A 20,642-nucleotide genomic window follows, 5' to 3' on the forward strand; every position below is an offset into this window, starting at 1 on the left:
TCTGTTGTAAGCTACTGGGGACTCAACCACCACAAAGAAAACACATTGCAGATTCTCATTCATGAAGTAAATAAGAAAAATATTTCAGAGTCTCATACACTAAGTGAGATGGGAAAACAGTTTGCAGGTAGTGTATTGTAATGCCATACCCCATGCCTCGGAACACTGATTTCAAACAGAATGAAGCTTGATGCTGGCATCTAGAACAGTTTGCTAAATAAATCATACCCATGTATCATTTGATTGCCTTTTTCAAAAGCCTGACACAGTCGGCAGATGCCTAGAAATAAAATCAAATATATAGCTGGAAAATTAACTGAGAGGTTAAATAATAGACCAATATCAACAAATAAATCATTTTCAGGACAATTTTTAATTTCTTGGCATATATACAAAATTTTAATATTAAAAAATAGGATACCACACCTGAAAGGTGTTAAAACAGACTATTTCCTCTGAAAACTTACTGTTACAGTGTGCAAATTACTAATAACCATATATTCATGCTTTCTGAAATGCATTTAAGAAAATCAATCAGAAGTTGAGAGAAATTATCCTAATGGGAGTAAATACTTATCTGTAAGAAAATTGCTTTAAAGTATCATTACTATTTAGCAATAAAATTTCAACAAAAAATTTTTTTTGAGGTTTTTAGGACTTTAGACATACTTTGCTTTCTCCAGAACTATAGCTGTGACAGAAGTTAATAATTAGCATGCTCATTATTTTGGGCAGAGGGCTGCCAATCTCAGAAATTACTATTCCAAAAGTTAACCATTAACATGACCATTTTTCTATAAGCAGCTAAGTATAATAGCAGATGGGAAAATTATAACTCAGTTTTCCTGTAGAAAAATATATGTTTATTATATATATATATATTTTTTTTATTTTTATTTTTTTTTTCTGGGCAGGCATACCAACTAGACAAAAATACAGTAGCAACATAGGGTTAGTAATCTGTTTTCATATTGATGACTGAACTGAATGGTATTATCACTTTTGGCTAATAAGAAGCATGCATAACACAAACATTTTAAACACAGGAATAACAATTCTTTGATAACAGCAATTTTCAAAATTTAAAATTAGCAAATGAAATTTCCGCATCATGTACAAACATCTAAATTTTATTCATATGACTTCATGCTTATGGTTTTACAATAAAACCGAAAGGCTTTTCTTTAAAGCTATGAAAACAAGTATTTTCAGTAAGACAGCTGAAAATAATGTTTTTAGAATAATTTCTATTATATTCTGAGGCAAAAGGAAGTATCTAAAGTTTTCTAACACAAAGTTTTAAACAGCTGTGTATTATCTTAATCATAACTAATGATATTCAGGAGCTTTTAAACATTTCAACAGTATTAATAAATAATCCAGAAGAGAAATTCTGATACTGGCTAATGGATGAAAAAGGGTACAGTATAGATTGGGCCACAAGACCACAGAGTATCCTTCATTGTTCAGAGAACTATAGTAAAGCTATCAGAATTTTTCTAGTTATTCTGGGTCTACCCTGATTGGCTGTTTACTTAAGTGTGCATGATATATCAAGAGGCCTTAACTCTAAGACTATAACAAAGTATAAGACTATAACAAAGTACAATATTTTAATTGGTACAGCTTACTGCATTTGTATTCAAACTCAATGCTCTCATATAGTGGAACCTTTTATATTGCTGGTACTGCAGGGCAGGACCAATACCCAGTGCTTATAGGTGTATATTGTGCATTTAGCACATGCCATAGTTGGGTTTCAGGAAATATAATTTAAGACAGATCTGAATCCACATAACAAAGTAGGTTATAATGTAATTCTATTGTCCCTGATTTGTATAACATTATAAAAAGGGAAGAGAGGGATAGAGGGGATTAAAGAGATAGGGTAAAGGCTGTGCAATGGGGAGAGGGGTTAGAAGTAGCCTGAGAGGCTTGGAAGATTTTCCTCTGGATTCAGCTATATCTGCTGACTTTAAACCCTGCTGGGGGGTTAAAAGTTGAGGCAAGAGCTACATTCTTTCCATTTCTCATGAGTCTGTGACCTTAAAGAGCCGGCTGAAATCTGGAGAGGTCAAAGCCCTGCTACAGCTGAAGAATGTAAGAACTATGTGCTTTCTACTGTAGCCATGGCTCTCTGATCAGCAATACAGGCCAGACAGCATGACAATACACTTTCAATGAATTTATTTATTCAAATAAGTTGTTAAGTCCAAACTATTGCTCAAAGAAGGGAAATCATCAGAGCTCAGCATTTGGAAAGATTTTAATACAGGCACTCACTGTACCTAGATTTGCTGTCTATTCACAGCCCTTATATTTTTATGTTAAGTGCATATTAGGGTTTATCAATTGTCATATTCTGTTTAGAGTCATTGGTGGTTTCAGGTCTAATTACTAGAAAAGGAATATGAAGAGTTTATAGAGTGTTTTCCTTATTAAGATTTAAAACCATAATTCTATATGTTACTTTGTTTACTTTTCTATAAGAATATTAAATACTAATTTAAGAAATAGATTTTTATTTTAAAAGCTTAATGCAATAAAAACACTGTGATTTATTGTGTTGGGGGAAGTGACAGCAAACAATTATTTGCTGCATGAGATCTGATATTCACCCCCAAGTCAATGAGAAAATTCTGAAAGAATTTTTATTCCAGAAAAATAATTCTAAGGATAGCACTGCATATATCTTCAAAATAATTCTTATACAGTACTCATGTGGAGAAACTGAGCTGCAGAAAGTACACAATTTGCCTAATATCATCATATTAGGCAATTTGCAAATATCATCATATTTGCCTAATATCAGCATAGCTAGGATGAAATGGTACTCAACTAGAAAGAATTTCCAAACACCAAAGGAGCCTATTCAAATCTTTCCTTTCATTTCTCTAGTACTAAGCTTCGTAGAATGTTCAGGACTCAAATACAAATACTATTAACATTAAAAAAAAACACAAAAACACTGAGTAAGGGACTCATGACTTGTTTGTAAAAGTGTCTACTTTAATATAGTATCTTCAATTCTCCTCAAGATAGAGAACAAAACAAACCTCTATTTCAAACACAGGCTCCTTCTTGGATTATGACACTTTAATTTTTTTCAACTATATCTACATATACTTTCATCATTTGTGTCACGATGCTCACACCCATAAAGAAAATATAACTCAAATAATCAAAGGAAATTTGGGAGCCAATTCCAAATATGTGGCTTTCAAGCAAAGTGGCAGGCAGAACTGTCCTAATACCACGGAATTATTAATAATGCATAGGATTACTTTCATAAACATAGCTGTATTTTTGGGAATCAATCCACTTTATAATTTTTATCTGCTAATTCCACAGGTTTGGTATCTTAAAGCAGGCAAGTCAATGTGCTTTACAACGTGTTTTGTGGTCTTAGAATGTCCTCTTTAAGGAAAATCCCCTTTTGGATATCTTTTATTGTTTTTACTGGTAATTCTGCATGTTAACTGGCTGCTGTTTTGTAACATTTTTCAAACAGTTCTTCCATCAAGAAGACTCTCAGGCTAGGAGGATTTTCCACAGCGTGGTATCCAGTTTGGTATATACTCATTATTTAGAGGGCTCCTCTGGGTTTCTCAGATTTGAGCTTTCTTTGGGAGTCTCTGAGCTGGCCTCTGGTAAGGCACTGGATTCTGAAGCCTCTGGTTGTAAACTGTCTCCATCAAGGATAATGTCTTCAGGATTCGGTGGGGGAGGACAGAAGTCTTCGTTGGGGCAGATTTGTTGGAAAAGTGCTTCAGCCTGGCAAGGGAAGAAAGGGCACAATAGTTTTTGAACACTAAATTAAAATGTATGAATCTTTTTGGAACAATTTAAAAAATGAAGTATCATCCTTATAATCATTAAGTTACAGAACTTTACACAGCATACATAATCTTCTAAAGTCTGCTTTCAGAACTCAAATACATTCATTCAGACCCACCCTTTAAGTATATCAGTACTTGATTAGGTGCCCAGTCAAGACTTTAAGGTCATTTATTCTACGAGTCAATAGAAATAAAATGTCCTTTAATATTCTTTATATAATTTCTTAATAGAGCTTATCTGTGATATCTGTAGTCTAATTTAGTGTATACCAATTTTAACAACTGTTCAAATCAAGAACATTGTTCATTGTTCAACTATTTGCTTTTCTATTTTTCTTCCCTCTGCTTTGAGGAGTATTACATAATCCAAGACTATGGACTCTGAATAGAAAACCATGCCAAATGCAACAGTGATGTGATCTAGGGAATGTTTAATTAGCGTCTGAGCCTTGCTCTTTTTGTCTACAGCATAGAAGAGCATAAGCTTCTTTATATGGTAACTGCTATCACTGTTATTAATAATAACAGAAATTAAAATGTCGAGATTTAAGCTGAGCTTAGTCTGGCAGGGTAAGAGAATAAGAAAGTAAACGTGATCTTAATTAAAAACAACAAATATATACACACATACAAGAATGTAAATGTGGCAAGTAGCATTGTTATTCTATTCTAAACATATTTCTAGTTTTATTTAGATGAATACATTTCTTTGTTAGATAGGGGTCCCTGCCAAGTTAGGTAGCTTGCATGCTACCCTACTGGTAAAAGAAAGTCATTAAAGGGTTTTAATATATATGGTTGTTTTGCTTTAAAGTTTACAATGTCTGTCTGTACCACTTTAACCCTCTGTGCCAATGTACACACAAGGTCATCTATTAGGCCAGGAGTTGACAACTATGGCCCACAGGCCAGATCCAGCCTGTTGTCTGTTTTCATAAATAAAGCTTTATTGGAACACAGTCACTCTCATTTATCTATCTATAGCTGCTTTTGCACTGCAATGGTGGAGTCAAGCATCTGCAAAATACATTATATGGGTTGTAAAATTAAAACCATTTGCTAGCTGGCCATCTCTAATTGCATACTCCTGCATCCAGTAAATACAACAGTTTCTTTCCTTCTTAAGTATAATTCAAGGGTATATTTTTGGACCTGCCATTTAACTATGGTTATTTTCAAATTAAATATTTGAAATGCCTGCTTTGCTTGCTTCCACCCAGGGATCACATTATATACATCTTTGAAGGAGACATTTAGTCTCTAGAAACAGGAGGACTGGTGCCAGACAGAGCCTCTATCTCACACTTTACTCTAATGGTCATTTTGTCTTTTATCTCTACCTAGTCTACGTGAAGAAGTTCTTTTTCCCCTTCACTCTCTGGAGGCAATTACCAAATCCTATTGATTTGGTTCTTTTAGTTCTTGACTCCATCTGTTCTTAGAGACACAGACCAGACATGCACCATCTTTCCCTGGGACAACTGCAATATCTCAGAACTGGACTAGTCAATTTGTCTCTAGGATTCTCCTGTGTCCATCTTTATGCTGCCCTCAGAGGGGTCAATGGAAAATGAAATTCTGTTTATGCCTTGTGCTTAGTTGCTCAGTAGTGTACGACTGTTTGCAACCCCATTGATTGTGCCCCACCAGGCTTCTATGACACGGGAACTTCCAGGCAAGAATACTGGAATAGGTTGCCATGCCCTCCTCTAGGGGATCTTTCAAACCCAAGGATGGTAGTCATGTCTCCTTTGTCTCCTACATTGCAGACAGATTCTTCACCTGCTAAGCAATCAGGTTCTAGCTTAAAACTCTTCTAGACCTAAATCAAATTTGGAAAAGAGAAATAGATTTAAGGGACTAGATCAGATAAACAGAGTGCCTGATGAACTATGGACAGAGGTTCGGGACATTGTACAGGAGACAGGGATCAAGACCATCCCTACGGAAAAGAAATGCAAAACAGCAAAACGGCTGTCTGAGGAGGCCTTAAAATAGCTGTGAAAAGAAGAGAAGCAGAAAGCAAAGGAGAAAAGGAAAGATATAAGCATCTGAAAGCAGAGTTCCAAAGAATAGGCTTCCTCAGCAATCAAAGCAAAAGAATACAGGAAAACAACAGAATGGGAAAAACTAGAGATCTCTTCAAGAAAATTAGAGATACCAAGGGAACATTTTATGCAAAGATGGGCTCGATAAAGGAAAGAAATGGTATGGACCTAACAGAAACAGAAGACATTAAGAAGAGGTGGCAGGAATACACAGAAGAACTGTACAAAAAAGAGCTTCATGACCCAGATAATCACGAAGGTGTGATCACTAACCTAGAGCCAGACATCCTGGAATGTGAAGTCAAGTGGGCCTTAGAAAGCATCACTACAAACAAAGCTAGTGGAGGTGATGGAATTCCAGTGGAGCTCTTCCAAATCCTGAAAGATGATGCTGTGAAAGTGTTGGACTCAATATGCCAGCAAATTTGGAAAACTCAGCAGTGGCCACAGGACTGGAAAAGGTCAGTTTTCATTTCAATCCCAAAGAAAGGCAATTCCAAAGAATGTTCAAACTACCGCACAATTGCACTCATCTCACACGCTAGTAAAGTAATGCTCAAAATTCTCCAAGCCAGGTTTCAGCAATACGTGAACCGTGAACTTCCAGATGTTCAAGCTGGTTTTAGAAAAGGCAGAGGAACCAGAGATCAAATTGCCAATATCCAGTGGATCATGGAAAAAGCAAGAGATTCCAGAAAAACATCTATTTCTGCTTTTTTGACTATGCCAAAGCCTTTGACTGTGTGGATCACAATAAACTGTGGAAAATTCTGAAAGAGATGGGAATACCAGACCACCTGACCTGCCTCTTGAGAAACCTATATGCAGGTCAGGAAGCAACAGTTAGAACTGGACATGGACATGGACTGGACTAGTTCCAAACGGGTAAAGGAGTACGTCAATGCTGTATATTGTCACCCTGCTTATTTAACTTCTATGCAGAGTTAAATCATGAGAAACGCTGGGCTGGAAGAAGCACAAGCTGGAATCAAAGATTGCCAGGAGAAATATCAATAACCTCAGATATGCAGATGACACCACCCTTATGGCAGAAAGTGAAGAGGAACTCAAAAGCCTCTTGATGAAAGTGAAAGTGGAGAGTGAAAAAGTTGTCTTAAAGCTCAACATTCAGAAAACGAAGATCATGGCATCTGGTCCTATCACTTCATGGGAAATAGATGGGGAAACAGTGGAAACAGTGTCAGACTTTATTTTTTAGGGCTTCAAAAATCACTGTAGATGGTGACTGCAGCCATGAAATTAAAAGACGCTTCCTCCTTGGAAGGAAAGTTATGACCAACCTAGACAGCATATTGAAAAGTAGAGATATTACTTTGCCAACAAAGGTCCATCTAGTCAGGCTATGATTTTTCCAGTGGTCATGTATGGATGTGAGAGTTAGACTCTGAAGAAAGCTGAGTGCCAAAGAATTGATGCTTTTGAACTGTGGTGTTGGAGAAGACTCTTGAGAGTCCCTTGGCCTGCAAGGAGATACAACCATTCCATCCTAAAGGAGATCAGTCCTGGGTGTTCATTGGAAGGACTGATGCTAAAGCTGAAACTCCAATACTTTGGCCACCTCATGTGAAGAGTTGACTCACTGGAAAAGACCCTCATGCTGGGAGGGATGGGGGGCAGGAAAAGAAGGGAACGACAGAGGATGAGATGGCTGGATGGCATCACTGACTCGATGGACGTGAGTTTGAATGAACTCTGGGAGTTGGTGATGGACAGGGAGGCCTGGCGTGCTGTGATTCATGAGGTCGCAAGAGTCGGACACGACTTAGCGACTGAAGTGAACTGAACTGAATAGGATAAAAATCCAAGATGATTATGGCGAACAAAACACTTCAGGCCTATCTTCTCTGTTCTCATCATCTTCTACTTCACCTCATCTCTGCTTCTCAGACATTTTGCTACACACTATTACCTGTTTGTTGGAGGCTTCAACAGTATGTGAACCGTCAACTTTCAGATGTTCAAGCTGGATTTAGAAGGCAGAGGAACCAGAGATCAAATTGCCAACATCTGCTGGATCATTGAATAAGCAAGAGTTCCAGAAAAACATCTACTTATGCTTTGTTGACTATGCCAAAGCCTTTGACTGTGTGGATCACAACAAATTGTGGAAAATTTTGAAAGAGATGGGAATACCAGACCCCCTGACCTTCCTCCTGAGAAATCTCTATGCAGGTCAGGAAGCAACAGTTAGAACTGGACATGGAAAACAGACTGGTTCCAAATAGGAAAAGGAGTACATCAAGGCTGTATATTGTCACCCTGCTTATTTAACTTATAACCAGAGTACATCATGAGAAACATTGAGCTAGAGGAAGCACAAGCTGGAATCAAGATTATTGGGAGAAATATCAATAACCTCAGATATGCAGACGACACCACCATTATGGCAGAAAGTGAAGGAGAACTAAAGAGTCTCTTGATGAAAGTGAAAGAAGAGAGTGAAAAAGCTGGCTTAAAACTCAACATTCAGAAAACTAAGATCATGGCATCTGGTCCCATCACTTCACGGCAAATAGATGGGGAAACAATGGAAACAGTGACAGACTTTATTTTTGGGGGCTCCGAATTCACTGCAGATAGTGACTGCAACCATGAAATTAAAAGACGCTTACTCCTTGGAAGAAAAGGTATGACCAAACTAGACATCATATTAAAAAGCAGAGACACTACTTTGTCAACAAAGGTCCGTCTAGTCAAAGATATGGTTTTTCCAGTAGTCATGTATCAGTTCAGTTCAGTTCAGTTGCTCAGTCGTTTCCGACTCTTTGCGACCCCATGAATCGCAGCACGCCAGGCCTCCCTGTCCATCACCAACTCCCAGAGTTCACACAGACTCATGTCCATCGAGTCAGTGATGCCATCCAGCCATCTCATCCTCTGTCGTCCCTTTCTCCTCCTGCCCCCAATCCCTCCCAGCATCAGAGTCTTTTCCAGTGAGTCAAATTTTTGCATGAGGTAGCTAAAGTACTGGAGTCTCAACTTCAGCATCATTCCTTCCAAAGAAATCCCAGGGCTGATATCCTTCAGAATGGACTGGTTGGATCTCCTTGCAGTCCAAGGGACTCTCAAGAGTCTTCTTCAACACCACAGTTCAAAAGCATCAATTCTTCAGCGCTCAGCTTTCTTCACAGTCCAACTCTCACATCCATACATGACCACAGGAAAAAGCATAGCCTTGACTAGACGAACCTCTGTTGGCAAAGTAATGTCTCTGCTTTTGAATATACTATCTAGGTTGGTCATAACTTTCCTTCCAAGGAGTAAGTGTCTTTTAATTTCATGGCTGCAGTCACCATCTGCAGTGATTTTGGAGCCCCCCAAAATAAAGTCTGACACTGTTTCGACTGTTTCCCCATCTATTTCCCATGAAGTGATGGGAGCAGATGCCATGATCTTAGTTTTCTGAATGTTGAGCTTTAAGCCAACTTTTTCACTCTCCACTTTCACTTACATAAAGAGGCTTTTTAGTTTCTTTACACTTTCTGACATAAGGGTGGTATCATCTGCACATCTGAGGTTATTGATATTTCTCCCGGCGATCTTGATTCCAGCTTGTGTTTCTTCCAGTCCAGCATTTCTCATGATGTACTCTGCATATAAGTTAAATAAACAAGGTGACAAGATACAGCATTGACGTACTCCTTTTCCTATTTGGAACCAGTCTTTTTTCCATGTCCAGTTCTAACTGTTGCTTCCTGACCTGCATACAAATTTCTCAAGAGGCAGATCAGGTGGTCTGGTATTCCCATCTCTTTCAGAATTTTCCACAGGTGGTCTGGTATTCCCATCTCTTTCAGAATTTTCCACAGTTTATTGTGATCCACACAGTCAAAGGTTTTGGCATAGTCAATAAAGCAAAAATAGATGTTTTTCTGGAACTCTCTTGCTTTTTCCATGATCCAGCAGATGTTGGCAATTTGATCTCTGGTTCCTCTGCCTTTTCTAAAACCAGCTTGAACATCAGGAAGTTCACGGTTCACATATTGCTGAAACCTGCCTTGGAGAATTTTGAGCATTACTTTACTAGCGTTGTCAGATGAGTGCAATTGTGTGGTAGTTTGAGCATTCTTTGGAATTGCCTGTCTTTGGGATTGAAATGAAAAGTGACCTTTTCCAGTCCTGTGGCTACTGCTGAGTTTTCCAAATTTGCTGGCATATTGAGTGCAGCACTTTCACAGCATCATCTTTCACGATCTGAAATAGCTCAACTGGAATTCCATCACCTCCACTAGCTTTGTTCGTAGTGATGCTTTCTAAGGCTCACTTGACTTCACATTCCAGTATTTCTGGCTCTAGGTCAGTGATCACACCATCGTGATTATCTGGGTCATGAAGATCTTTTTTTACAGTTCTTCTGTGTATTCTTGCCATCTCTTCTTAATATCTTCTGCTTCTGGTAGGTCCATACCATTCCTGTCCTTTATCAAACCCATCTTTGCATGAAATGTTCCCTTGGTATCTCTAATTTTATTGAAGAGATCTCTAGTCTTTCCCATTCTGTTGTTTTCCTCTATTTCTTTGTATTGATCGCTGAGGAAGGCTTTCTTATCTCTTCTTGCTATTCTTTGTAACTCTGCATTCAGATGGTCATATCTTTCCTTTTCTCCTTTTGCTCTTCACTTCTCTTCTTTTCACAGCTATTTCTAAGGCCTCCCCAGACAGCCATTTTGTTTATTTCTTTTCCATGGGGATGGTCTTGATCACTGTCTCCTGTACAATGTCACGAACCTCATTCCATAGTTCATCAGGCACTCTATCTATCAGATCTAGGCCCTTAAATCTATTTCTCACTTCCACTGTATAATCATAAGGGATTTGATTTCAGTCATACCTGAATGGTCTAGTGGTTTTCCCTACTTTCTTCTATTTCAGTCTGAATTTGTCAATAAGGTGTTCATGATCTGAGCCACAGTCAGCTCCTGGTCTTGTTTTTGCTGACTGTATAGAGCTTCTCCATCTTTGGCTGCAAAGAATATAATCAATCGGATTCGTTGTTGACCATCTGGTGATGTCCATGTATAGAGTCTTTTCTTCATGTATGGATGTGAGAATTGGGACTATAAAGAAAGCCAAGTGCCGAAGAATTGATGCTTTTGAACTGTGGTGTTGGAAAAGATTCTTGAGAGTTTCTTGGACTGCAAGGAGATCCAACCAGTCCATACTAAAGGAAATCAGTGTTGAATATCCACTTGAAGGACTGATGCTGAAGAAGCTCCAATACTTTGGTCACCTGATACGAAGAACTGACTCACTGGAAAAGACCCTGATGCTGGGAAAGATTGAAGGCGGGAGGAGAAGGGGATGACAGAGGATGAGACGGTTGTATGGCATCACTGACTCAGTGGACATGAGTTTGAGTAAACTCCGGGAGTTGGTAATGGACAGGGAGGCCTGGAGTGTTGCAGTTCATGGGGTCAGAAAGAGTCGGACACAATAGAATGACTGAACTGACTGACTGACTTCTTAAACTATGATGTTTACAGCCTAGGCTGGTGCAAATGCTATCATGTATGGAATGTTTCAATTTGATTGTCTTCCATTTGGATGAAAAATTGCTACTCATCTTTTATATCCTTCTGTGTATGGTTCTCTGACTCCTAGATAGAACTTGTGGCTCCTTTATTTTACCTTTGTACTTTCAATATCATTCTTTTTTTTTTTTAAATCTATTCTTTTGTTTATTTGTTTACAGCCTCACCATGCAGCATGTGGGATCTTCAATCTCTGGTTCTCCAACCAGGGATTGAACCTGCACTCCTTGTATTGGAAATGCAGTCTTAACCACTGGACCATCAGAGAAGTCCTGATATCATTCTTTTATTGTATATACCACACTGCAATGTCATTTGTTTATATGTTTTTCTCCTTTCAGTTCAGTTCAGTTCAGTTCAGTTGCTCAGTCGTGTCTGACTCTTTGTGACCCCATGAACTGCAGCATGCCAGACCTCCCTGTCCATCACCAACTCCCGGAGTTCACCCAAACTCATGTCCATCGAGTCATTGATGCCATCCAGCCATCTCATCCTCTGTCATCCCTTTCTCATCCTGCCCCCAATCCCTCCCAGCATTAGAGTCTTTTCCAGTGAGTCAACTCTTCACATGAGGTGGTCAAAGTATTTTATCCTTTACCACACAGTGATTCACCCAGGAATGATGACTAGGTTTTAATTAACTCTGAATCCGTAGTGCCAGGCATGGAATAGAATCTCTCTCTCTATATATATATGATGTATGCATATGTATGTACATATATGTAATGTATGTTGTAATATTTATATCCAACATCTCTACAATACAGTTTACATACACACACACACACACACACGTAGCTATACATGTAAGGATATATATAAATGGAAGAATTTTAGAAATTATATATTGTGCAAATATTGAATATAAATACTATAATCATTATTACTTTCTTTTACTTCTACTCCAGTTCCTCTGTATCTTACACCTTGTCTCTCTTTTGCCACCTCTCTATAGGATAGATTCCCCTGAACCCCAATTTCCGTGGCTGGATCCCACTCAATCTGTTTCTGTATATTCCTGTCATGAACAACATGTGTCCTAAGACTGCCAACCAACTGCAGGTTTTGCTGTCCTGCCCTTATTTGTACACTACCTGATGTGGAAATCCCCCTTTAAGCCATCTGCCACTGGCCCCTGTTGTTGCCAATTTCCCATGGCCAGACTCCGGCCTTTCCCAAGTCGCTCCTCTCTTTCCAACTGCTGGAACATTTTAGCGCCATCACTTTCTGGAAGGTCTTCTGGAAGCTTCTTGGTGTGTTTCATTTCATTTGCCAACTAAGCCACAATTCTGAGAGTTACACAAAGAGGTTGGTTCAGAGTACTTAATTGTCAACTGTTAATCTTCCTCGTCCTTTTAAAGCCAGAAGTAAGCTTAAAGGGTAAAGGCTTTCATGTAGTTAAAATAATTTAAAAGGGCTAATTATATTGTGACTTAGTTTCCTTATACTGGGAAGTACAGAGAAAAAAAGCTGAGTAGTTTAGATATTCCTAATGTTTACTTAACATTGTGTGTGTTAGTCACTCAGTCATGTCCAACTCTTTGTGACCCCATGGACTGTAGCCCACCAGGCTTCTATGTCTATGGGATTTTCCAGGTAAGAATACTGGAGTGGATTGCCATTCCCTTCTCCAGAAGATCTTCCCAACCCAGGGATCAAACCTTGGTCTCCTGCATTGTAGGCAGATTCTTTACCATTTGAGCTACAAGGAAGTCTAAAAACAAATATTTTGTCAGTCTAGTAGTTTAATGTATTTAGGATGCATCTACATTAACAAGATGAAAGCACTGTATACTACATGTGTGTACAAGCAGTGGGGTCCAACAGACCTGAGGTTAAATCTTGGGTCAAAATTTACCAGCTATGTGATCTCTGGCCAAGTTATTTAGCCTCTTTGGGCTTTAATTTCCTCATTTGTAAAATGGGGATGCAACAGATACTTACCTCATAGAGTTGTTGTGAAGACTAAATAAGATAATATATATAAAATGCTTAAGACAGTGCTTGGCATATAGAAAATGCACAGTAAATGGAAGCTTCAGGAAATATGACAGCTAAAATTGCCCTCTCCCTCAATAGCTTGAGAAAGTAAATGCTACTGCACTATGTGAGCAACTGGACAGTTCTTACAACCAAGAAAGCTCATCTTCAACTTACAAATTGTGTACCAAAAGTCATAAGCAATTTGCCGGTCTCTCCATACAAACAATATTTTAATGGTGGTTATACTGCCAGTCCAGCATCAGCCAATTTAACACATTTCACACCTGAAGTATAATACAGAGTACAGCACTATTTAACTATTCTTGTTCCCAAGGCAGTGGCAGCTCCAAGGCAATTGGGACACCTGAAAGAGGAGTGAGCTATCACTGCCTTGGGAGTATAGACCAGCAGGGACTATAGACCAGTCTGTTTATCAGTATGCATGGGTAAATGAAACATTCCTCATATAAGAAAAGAAGTATCTATGTGAGGTTCAGAAAAAAAAATAGAACACAGACCACAAAACTAGCAAGTCACAGAAAGAATTACATAATCGAGAATGTCTTGGTATGCTCCTGTATACAACTTTAACTTGTGAGTATTAAACACAGATTACTTCCTATTTTTAATGTCTTCAAATCATAGCTTCAAATAAACATAAGGGAGACAGGCCTATGTTATTCAACATCTATACATTTACAAATAAGAACAGTAGATGCAAACTTGACAAATAGTAAAATAAAGCATTTTACTTAAAAAAAAAGGAAAATGGAAATCTCCGAGTGCTTATGTTCCTACATGGGCAAAACTTAGGTGATATTCTGATATTTATAGACAATTTGGAAGACAGAAGCCATCAATTAGCATTTGGGATGAACACAGTATAATACACTAGAATTAGAACACAGTTTATCTAAATAAACTGGCTATTTTTAAAAGTTATTATTGATGCCCTTTAACATAGGCATTATAATATTTCTCCTAAAACTTATTTGAGGTTAAAAGCTATATAACAAATATAAGCCTACTTATAATTAATAGCATATAATAATTAGCACCCAAACTAGCATTATTGTTTTCTTCTGTGGTAACATTGTACTCAAGTCTATCTTCTTGGGAAGCAAATTAATTCATGATAAAATTATCCTTTAATTATAATCTTCTAGCTTACATCTTAGATCACACTAGCACTTGTATACTAAGTCCTTATTTAAGGCTTTTTATTTTGGTTAAAAACATTAAAGTTCACTGATAAATAAAGTTATCTGGCTGATAACTTGTTGGTAATTTCTGCTTGGGAAAAAAATGGAACATCAAAGCAAAAATGACCGGGCCATTTTAAGCCATAAATGTAGATATTGAACTATTCTGGGTTCCTATTAAACTAACAGAACAAAAAAATGGATGAGAGATGTGACTTCCTGTTTTTGTTTCTTATCATTGACTAAATATGATTATCCTGGATTACCATTAGATTCTGAGGATTAAAAACAAAGAATTTGGCAAAAAACCGTAAATGTATGGGTCATGGCCTTGCTGCTATGCTGAAAAATTAGATTAAAGGCTCAAAGAAGCCATTTGCTCTTATAAGATCCTTGCCACTAGGGGGAATGAAATTTCCACCTGTAGTCTTAGAAAAATGTTAAATTATCCATTTATTGATTCAATAGATAGATGCACTAACTATACTGGTGAAAAGGTTAGACTTATGCCTCAAAAACAGTATTTTCTGCTCTTCTCTTTCAGTCAAGTGCAGAAAAGTATATTTGTACATGCATATGAATATTCAGCTTAGTAGAGTCATAATTCACTTTTGGCATTTTGTGTCACCTACCTTGTACCTTTATAGCCCTGCCCAGGAGTGCTGTCACAAATTCAACCTTGATTTAACATACTCCTCAGCAGTTATTATAGTAGCTTTTGGACACCAGCTTGTGTCAAAACATTAAAGGAATCATGTTTACTGTGAAAAACTATGTTCTTTTCCATGATAAAAATGTGCCTTAAAAATGCCATTTACAAAATACATTTTGTGTGCCTTACCAGTTGCACACCTTTTGAAATGACTCAAGTTTAAACAGGAAAAAAGTTCATGTATTTCCAAATACACTGATAGACCACAATTTAAATTAGAAGCAATGTCTCTTTAGAATATTGGCATTATAAATTCATTTTCTGGATATGTATTTCTAAGACCTTCTATCCTTATTCCCAAAATGGAACTCATAAATATTCTCTTGTATTTCATCATTATATTCAAGACCAGGACAATATTTGATACTACATTTGAAATATATTTAATGTGGCTTTGTTGTTCAGAGAGAAAATGTTTAGGAGCAAATTACAGAGATGGTATTAAATGATAAAGATGCTTTTTTAGTCTCTTTTCCCACCTCTTAGAGGAAAAAACAATTCACTTTCCCTACCACACCAACTTCTTAATCTAAAACTGAGAAAGACCAACAGCCTTACCTGTTTGACTGCATTATCATTTCCTAAAGCACAGTCTGGGCCAGAGCAGACATAAACATTTGATGGTAAATCATTGTAAGTGTTCCTGTTGACATCTGAAGAATCTCTCATATTGAAGTAAAGACCCCATAGAAGTCTTGGCTTTTCAATTTCTTCATTTTCTAAATGTAAACATAAATTTTATGTATATCTAAAGTACAGCATACCTCTCAATTACTATAATATGTAGCCAATTACTAACAAAGTTGTAACTATACATTATAGTAAATCAGAGCTTTGTATTTCAACAAAAGTATATCTGCATATGCACACTCTAATACATGTATTTGATATTTCAAGCGATGATGGCTTTTCAACCTAAGACAAGTTAGATTTAAAAATTATTTTGATTATCAGTAAGTTACTTAGATTTAAATCCAATCACATTTCCTTAGACTTTTCTTATTTCTCATCACTAGTATCAAAGTGCTTATGATCATATTCATCTTTAAATTATGCCAGTGAAGTAAGAAGTTAACATAAACAGATTTTCTTATGTTTCACATGGATAAACCAACTTAAAATATTATAAAGTCAATACTATACCTAGGACTATGAGAAGACCAGAATAGAAAAATCTATAGACAGGGAGTAGGGAAATTCCCTGAAAGTCCAGTGGTTAAGACTTGGTGCTTTCACTGCTATGGCCGAGGTTCAATCCCCAGTTGGGGAACTAAGATCCGATAAGCGTATGACACTTAGCTAATAAAGAAAAGATATGAAGGAGATTACAGTTACTTCAGTTGGGGAGGAACTGAGGGAAAGTACAGGTTAATGTAAAAAAAAACAGTGGAAACAGTGTCAGACTTTATTTTTTTTGGCTTCAAAATCACTGCAGATGGTGATTGCAGCCATGAAATTAAAAGACACTTACCCCTTGGAAGGAAAGTTATGACCAAGCTAGATAGCACATTCAAAAGCAGAGACATTACTTTGCCAACAAAGGTCTGTTTAGTCAACGCTATGGTTTTTCTAGTGGCCATGTATGGAAGTGAGAGTTGGACTGTGAAGAAAGCTGAATGCTGAAGAATTGATGCTTTTGAACTGTGGTGTTGGAGGAGACACTTAAGAGTCCCTTGGACTGCAAGGAGATCCAACCAGTCCATCCTAAAGGAGATCAGTCCTGGGTGTTCATTGGAAGGACTGATGTTGAAGCTGAAACTCCAATACTTTGGTCACCTGATGTGAAGAGCTGACTCATTTGAAAAGACCTTGATGCTGGGAAGGATTGAGGGCGGGAGGAGAAGGGGATGATGGAGGATGAGATGGTTGGATGGCATCACCAACTCAATGGACATGGATTTGGGTGAACTCTGGCAGTAGGTGATGGACAGGGAGGCCTGGCATGCTGCAGTTCATGGAGTCACAAAGAGTCGGACACAACTGAGCCACTGAACTGAATTGAACAGGTTAATGGCTAAAGGGTGATGGAAATATTCTAAAATTGACTGTGGTGATGTTTGAACAACAAATTAAAAAAAAAATTGGATTTTATACCGTACATGGGTAAACTGTATGGTATGTGAATCTCAATAAAGCTGTTATTAAAAAATAGTATATACAAGATTAAAACTTGGATATCCTCACTCACTAACACTCTGTCCTACTAGATTACAAAAGTAATGCCAACCAACAAGAAAAATATGATTAAGAGACTGTAAGTTATTTTCAGTACACATTCTCTCATTTACAGCAAGCATTTATTATATATGTTAGGCATCAGGCTAGGAGCTAGGGATACAAAGATTAAGTAGACTTAGTCCTTATTCTCTGGAATTTTCATGTTCCCTAATACAGAGCGTAGTATACAACAGATGTTCAATGAGTAATTCTTGAACTAATTTTAATTCTGTTTTCAGGTAGTATGATATGCTATAAAAAGTTATTAACTTCAATAACTAAAGCCTATTCCTTGCTTTCAAACTGTGAAATGATGCTTCCAAACTGTGGTGCTGGAGAAGACTCTTGAGAGTTCATGGACAGCAAGGAGATCAAACCAGTCAATCTTAAAGGAAATCAACCCTGAATACTCTTTGGAAGGACTGATGCTGAAGGTGAAGCTCCCATACTTTGGCCACCTGATGTGAACAAATGACTAATTGGAAAAGACCTTGATGCCATCCAAGACTGAGGGCAGAAGGAGAAGAGGGGACAGAAGATTAGATGGCTGGATGGCATCACTGACTCAATGGACATGAACTTGGGCATACTCCAGGAGATGGTAAGGGATAGGGAAGCCTGGTGTGCTGCAGTCTATGCGGTTGCGAAAAGTCATATGACTTGGTAACAGAACAGCAACATTCCTTGCTATCTTAATAATTATTTTTATGCCCCTCCTCTTTGGAAATGTTATAATTACATTTTCTTTGGTTGAAAACAGAAAACATTACTGTTAATATATTTATTGACTACAGTGTTTTCTTAGCCTGAATTTGAAGAAAAACTCAAATTTTGTATAATGGTAATAATGGATGTACATGACAATTACCCAAGACCATGAGGAACTATGGGAATCATAAAGAAAATTCTAAAGGTATAATTATCTAGTTAATTAAATCTTATTTGTTAATTTATAATCAGTGTAGAAAAGTTAGCTAACTGTAGTATTCAGTTAAAAAGAATGTCCCATCCCTCAATTCAGGACAAACAGCCATTTATTATACTTAACTCAAAATATCTCCACTATAAGAATACCAAATATGTTCTTTTCCTTGTTCATCCTGAATAATCCATAATTATTAATGTGATAGGACACAGAAACTCTGGATGAAGTGATTCTTTAAGACGTCCCTTTCTAATGCCAAGATCTATGAGTCTAAGGTATCACCAGCTTTGTGTAAGCACACAATAGATGGCAAAGACTACTTACTAACAAAATTAAGGAACATAAGATACTCATATTTCACAGCAAAAACCATATGGCTCTTAGTAAGTTTATTAGTGAGTTTAGTTTCGTTAAATGTTACAGGAAGATAATTAAACATAGTGCCTATCACTTGTGAAACCAGACTCTAGGAGCATTGCAGAAAAGTGGGCTAAGGTCTGGAAGTCCCTTAATATTGCTCATTCCATTTCTAAGCATATACTAAGAGAGCTTATCTTATATTTTATGAAAGTTCCAGCTCAGAGGAGGGCCTTCACTCAATACAAGTTAGGGAAAATAAATAATCCAATCAATTTAGGAAAGAAACTTCATAGAGGTTGAAGCTTTGAAAGGAAACCACGAAGATGAAAAGTTAACATAGGCTGAAGATAAATGGTCTAGATACAAGGGAGTTATCGTGCTTTGACCTTAAAAGCCTGAAAGAAACATAATTGCTTCATCTTTCTTTGAGGCCAGCTTGAAGGCAGAGAGCTGGAAAAATAACATGCAATTGTGCAGTGCACAATTGTCAAAAAATATTAAAGCTGCCAAGGTTTGGATAGGAATACATCACTTGGCCAGAAATAGAATTGGTTTTCTGTAAAAGCTCATTTCAATTAGACTGTGCAAAGACTAAACAAGGAATAGGTAATTTAGAATAAAATCTTGCACAAATTAAACTGAGGCAAGTACAGAACAAAGTAGCCCAAAGAAAATCAACAGTGGCGCACCAAATAAAAGCAACAAATAGTCTACAGTTGCTTGTCATGTTTAGGGAGAGAGTGAACTACTTTAGCAACATAGCTAACACGAGACCAAGAGAGTAGGAAACTACTATAGATACCACCTAGACTGAACACAGTAAATACAAAAAGGAATTAAGATAAGGCATTTGACTTCTCAGTCCAGCAATTCTGAATACCCTCATCTGCCACCTTTTTCAAAATGACATCTATAAAGGGAATTCCTGTTTTTAGGCAGTGCTGCTTTTTGAGATAGGAACTGACGAGATGGAATGAGGTAACACTCCACACGTTGTGCCCAATGGAGGGAAAAAGAGAAAGAAGATGGTACAAGTCATGATACTACATGGCACACATTTGAAGATACTGTACTAATGAAATTGCTGCTTCAGTTTGTATGGAAAAATCTTAATTTCCTGAGTAAAATAAGTAATACTTAGGAAAATTCTACCAGTGTTTAGAAGGATATTATGGAATCTAGGGACTTTCCAGGTGGTACTAGTGGTAAAGAATCTGCCTACCAATGCAGGAGATGCAGAAGATATGGGTTTGATGCCTGGGTTGGGAAGATACTCTGGAGAAGGAAATGCCAACCCACTCCAGTATTCTTTCCTGGAAGATTCCATGGACAGAGAAGCCAGGCGGGCTATAGTCCATTTGGTCGCAAAGAGTCAGACATGACTGAGTGACTGAGCATGCACACATGCATGGATTATTGAAGAATTATTGCACCTATGAATGGTGAGCAATCATCTCGTTTTCTCACCCATAGAATCAGGTTTATTAAGCATAAAACATCTGAAATGTCCTTGCACTGTGAAGCAGGGAAGAATTTAGAGATCTCTGATGTTCTTAAAAGGGCCTGGGAAGTAGGGCTCTTGGAAGTATCAGTACAAATGCTTCTTTAAGGCATAGCATATGATAAGAGCTCTAGTTGATATCTTAAGCATGAACCAGGAAGGAGAGAGAACAGAAGGCAAGGACACTGAATTTCTCAGATACATAGGAAAAGTAGTACTGTGTTTGAGAAGAGAACATTACATTTTACAATAAATAAACTTCATTAAAGTGACTAGGCTGACTTTCACGGAAGCTCATGAAAC

At 37.5% G+C, this 20,642-nt stretch overlaps 1 protein-coding gene across 3 annotated transcripts in view; it reads right to left on the bottom strand.

The window, feature by feature from the left end:
- Positions 1-354: 354 nt before the first annotated feature.
- Positions 355-20,642, bottom strand: part of CHM (CHM, Rab escort protein 1) — a 260,457-nt gene continuing 240,169 nt past the window's right edge. For 2 of the 3 annotated variants that reach the window (XM_027533285.1, XM_027533286.1), the window contains 2 exons: positions 15,895-16,055; positions 355-3,774 (listed from right to left, as the gene is read on the bottom strand). In XM_027533285.1, the coding sequence (XP_027389086.1) occupies positions 3,583-3,774; positions 15,895-16,055 (353 nt within the window). In that variant the 3' untranslated portion in view covers positions 355-3,582. The remainder of the gene's footprint in view (positions 3,775-15,894; positions 16,056-20,642) is intronic. The other variant, XM_027533287.1, reaches the window with a different exon arrangement.

Source organism: Bos indicus x Bos taurus, chromosome X (assembly GCF_003369695.1).
Source record: "Bos indicus x Bos taurus breed Angus x Brahman F1 hybrid chromosome X, Bos_hybrid_MaternalHap_v2.0, whole genome shotgun sequence".
Lineage (NCBI taxonomy): Eukaryota > Metazoa > Chordata > Mammalia > Artiodactyla > Bovidae > Bos > Bos indicus x Bos taurus.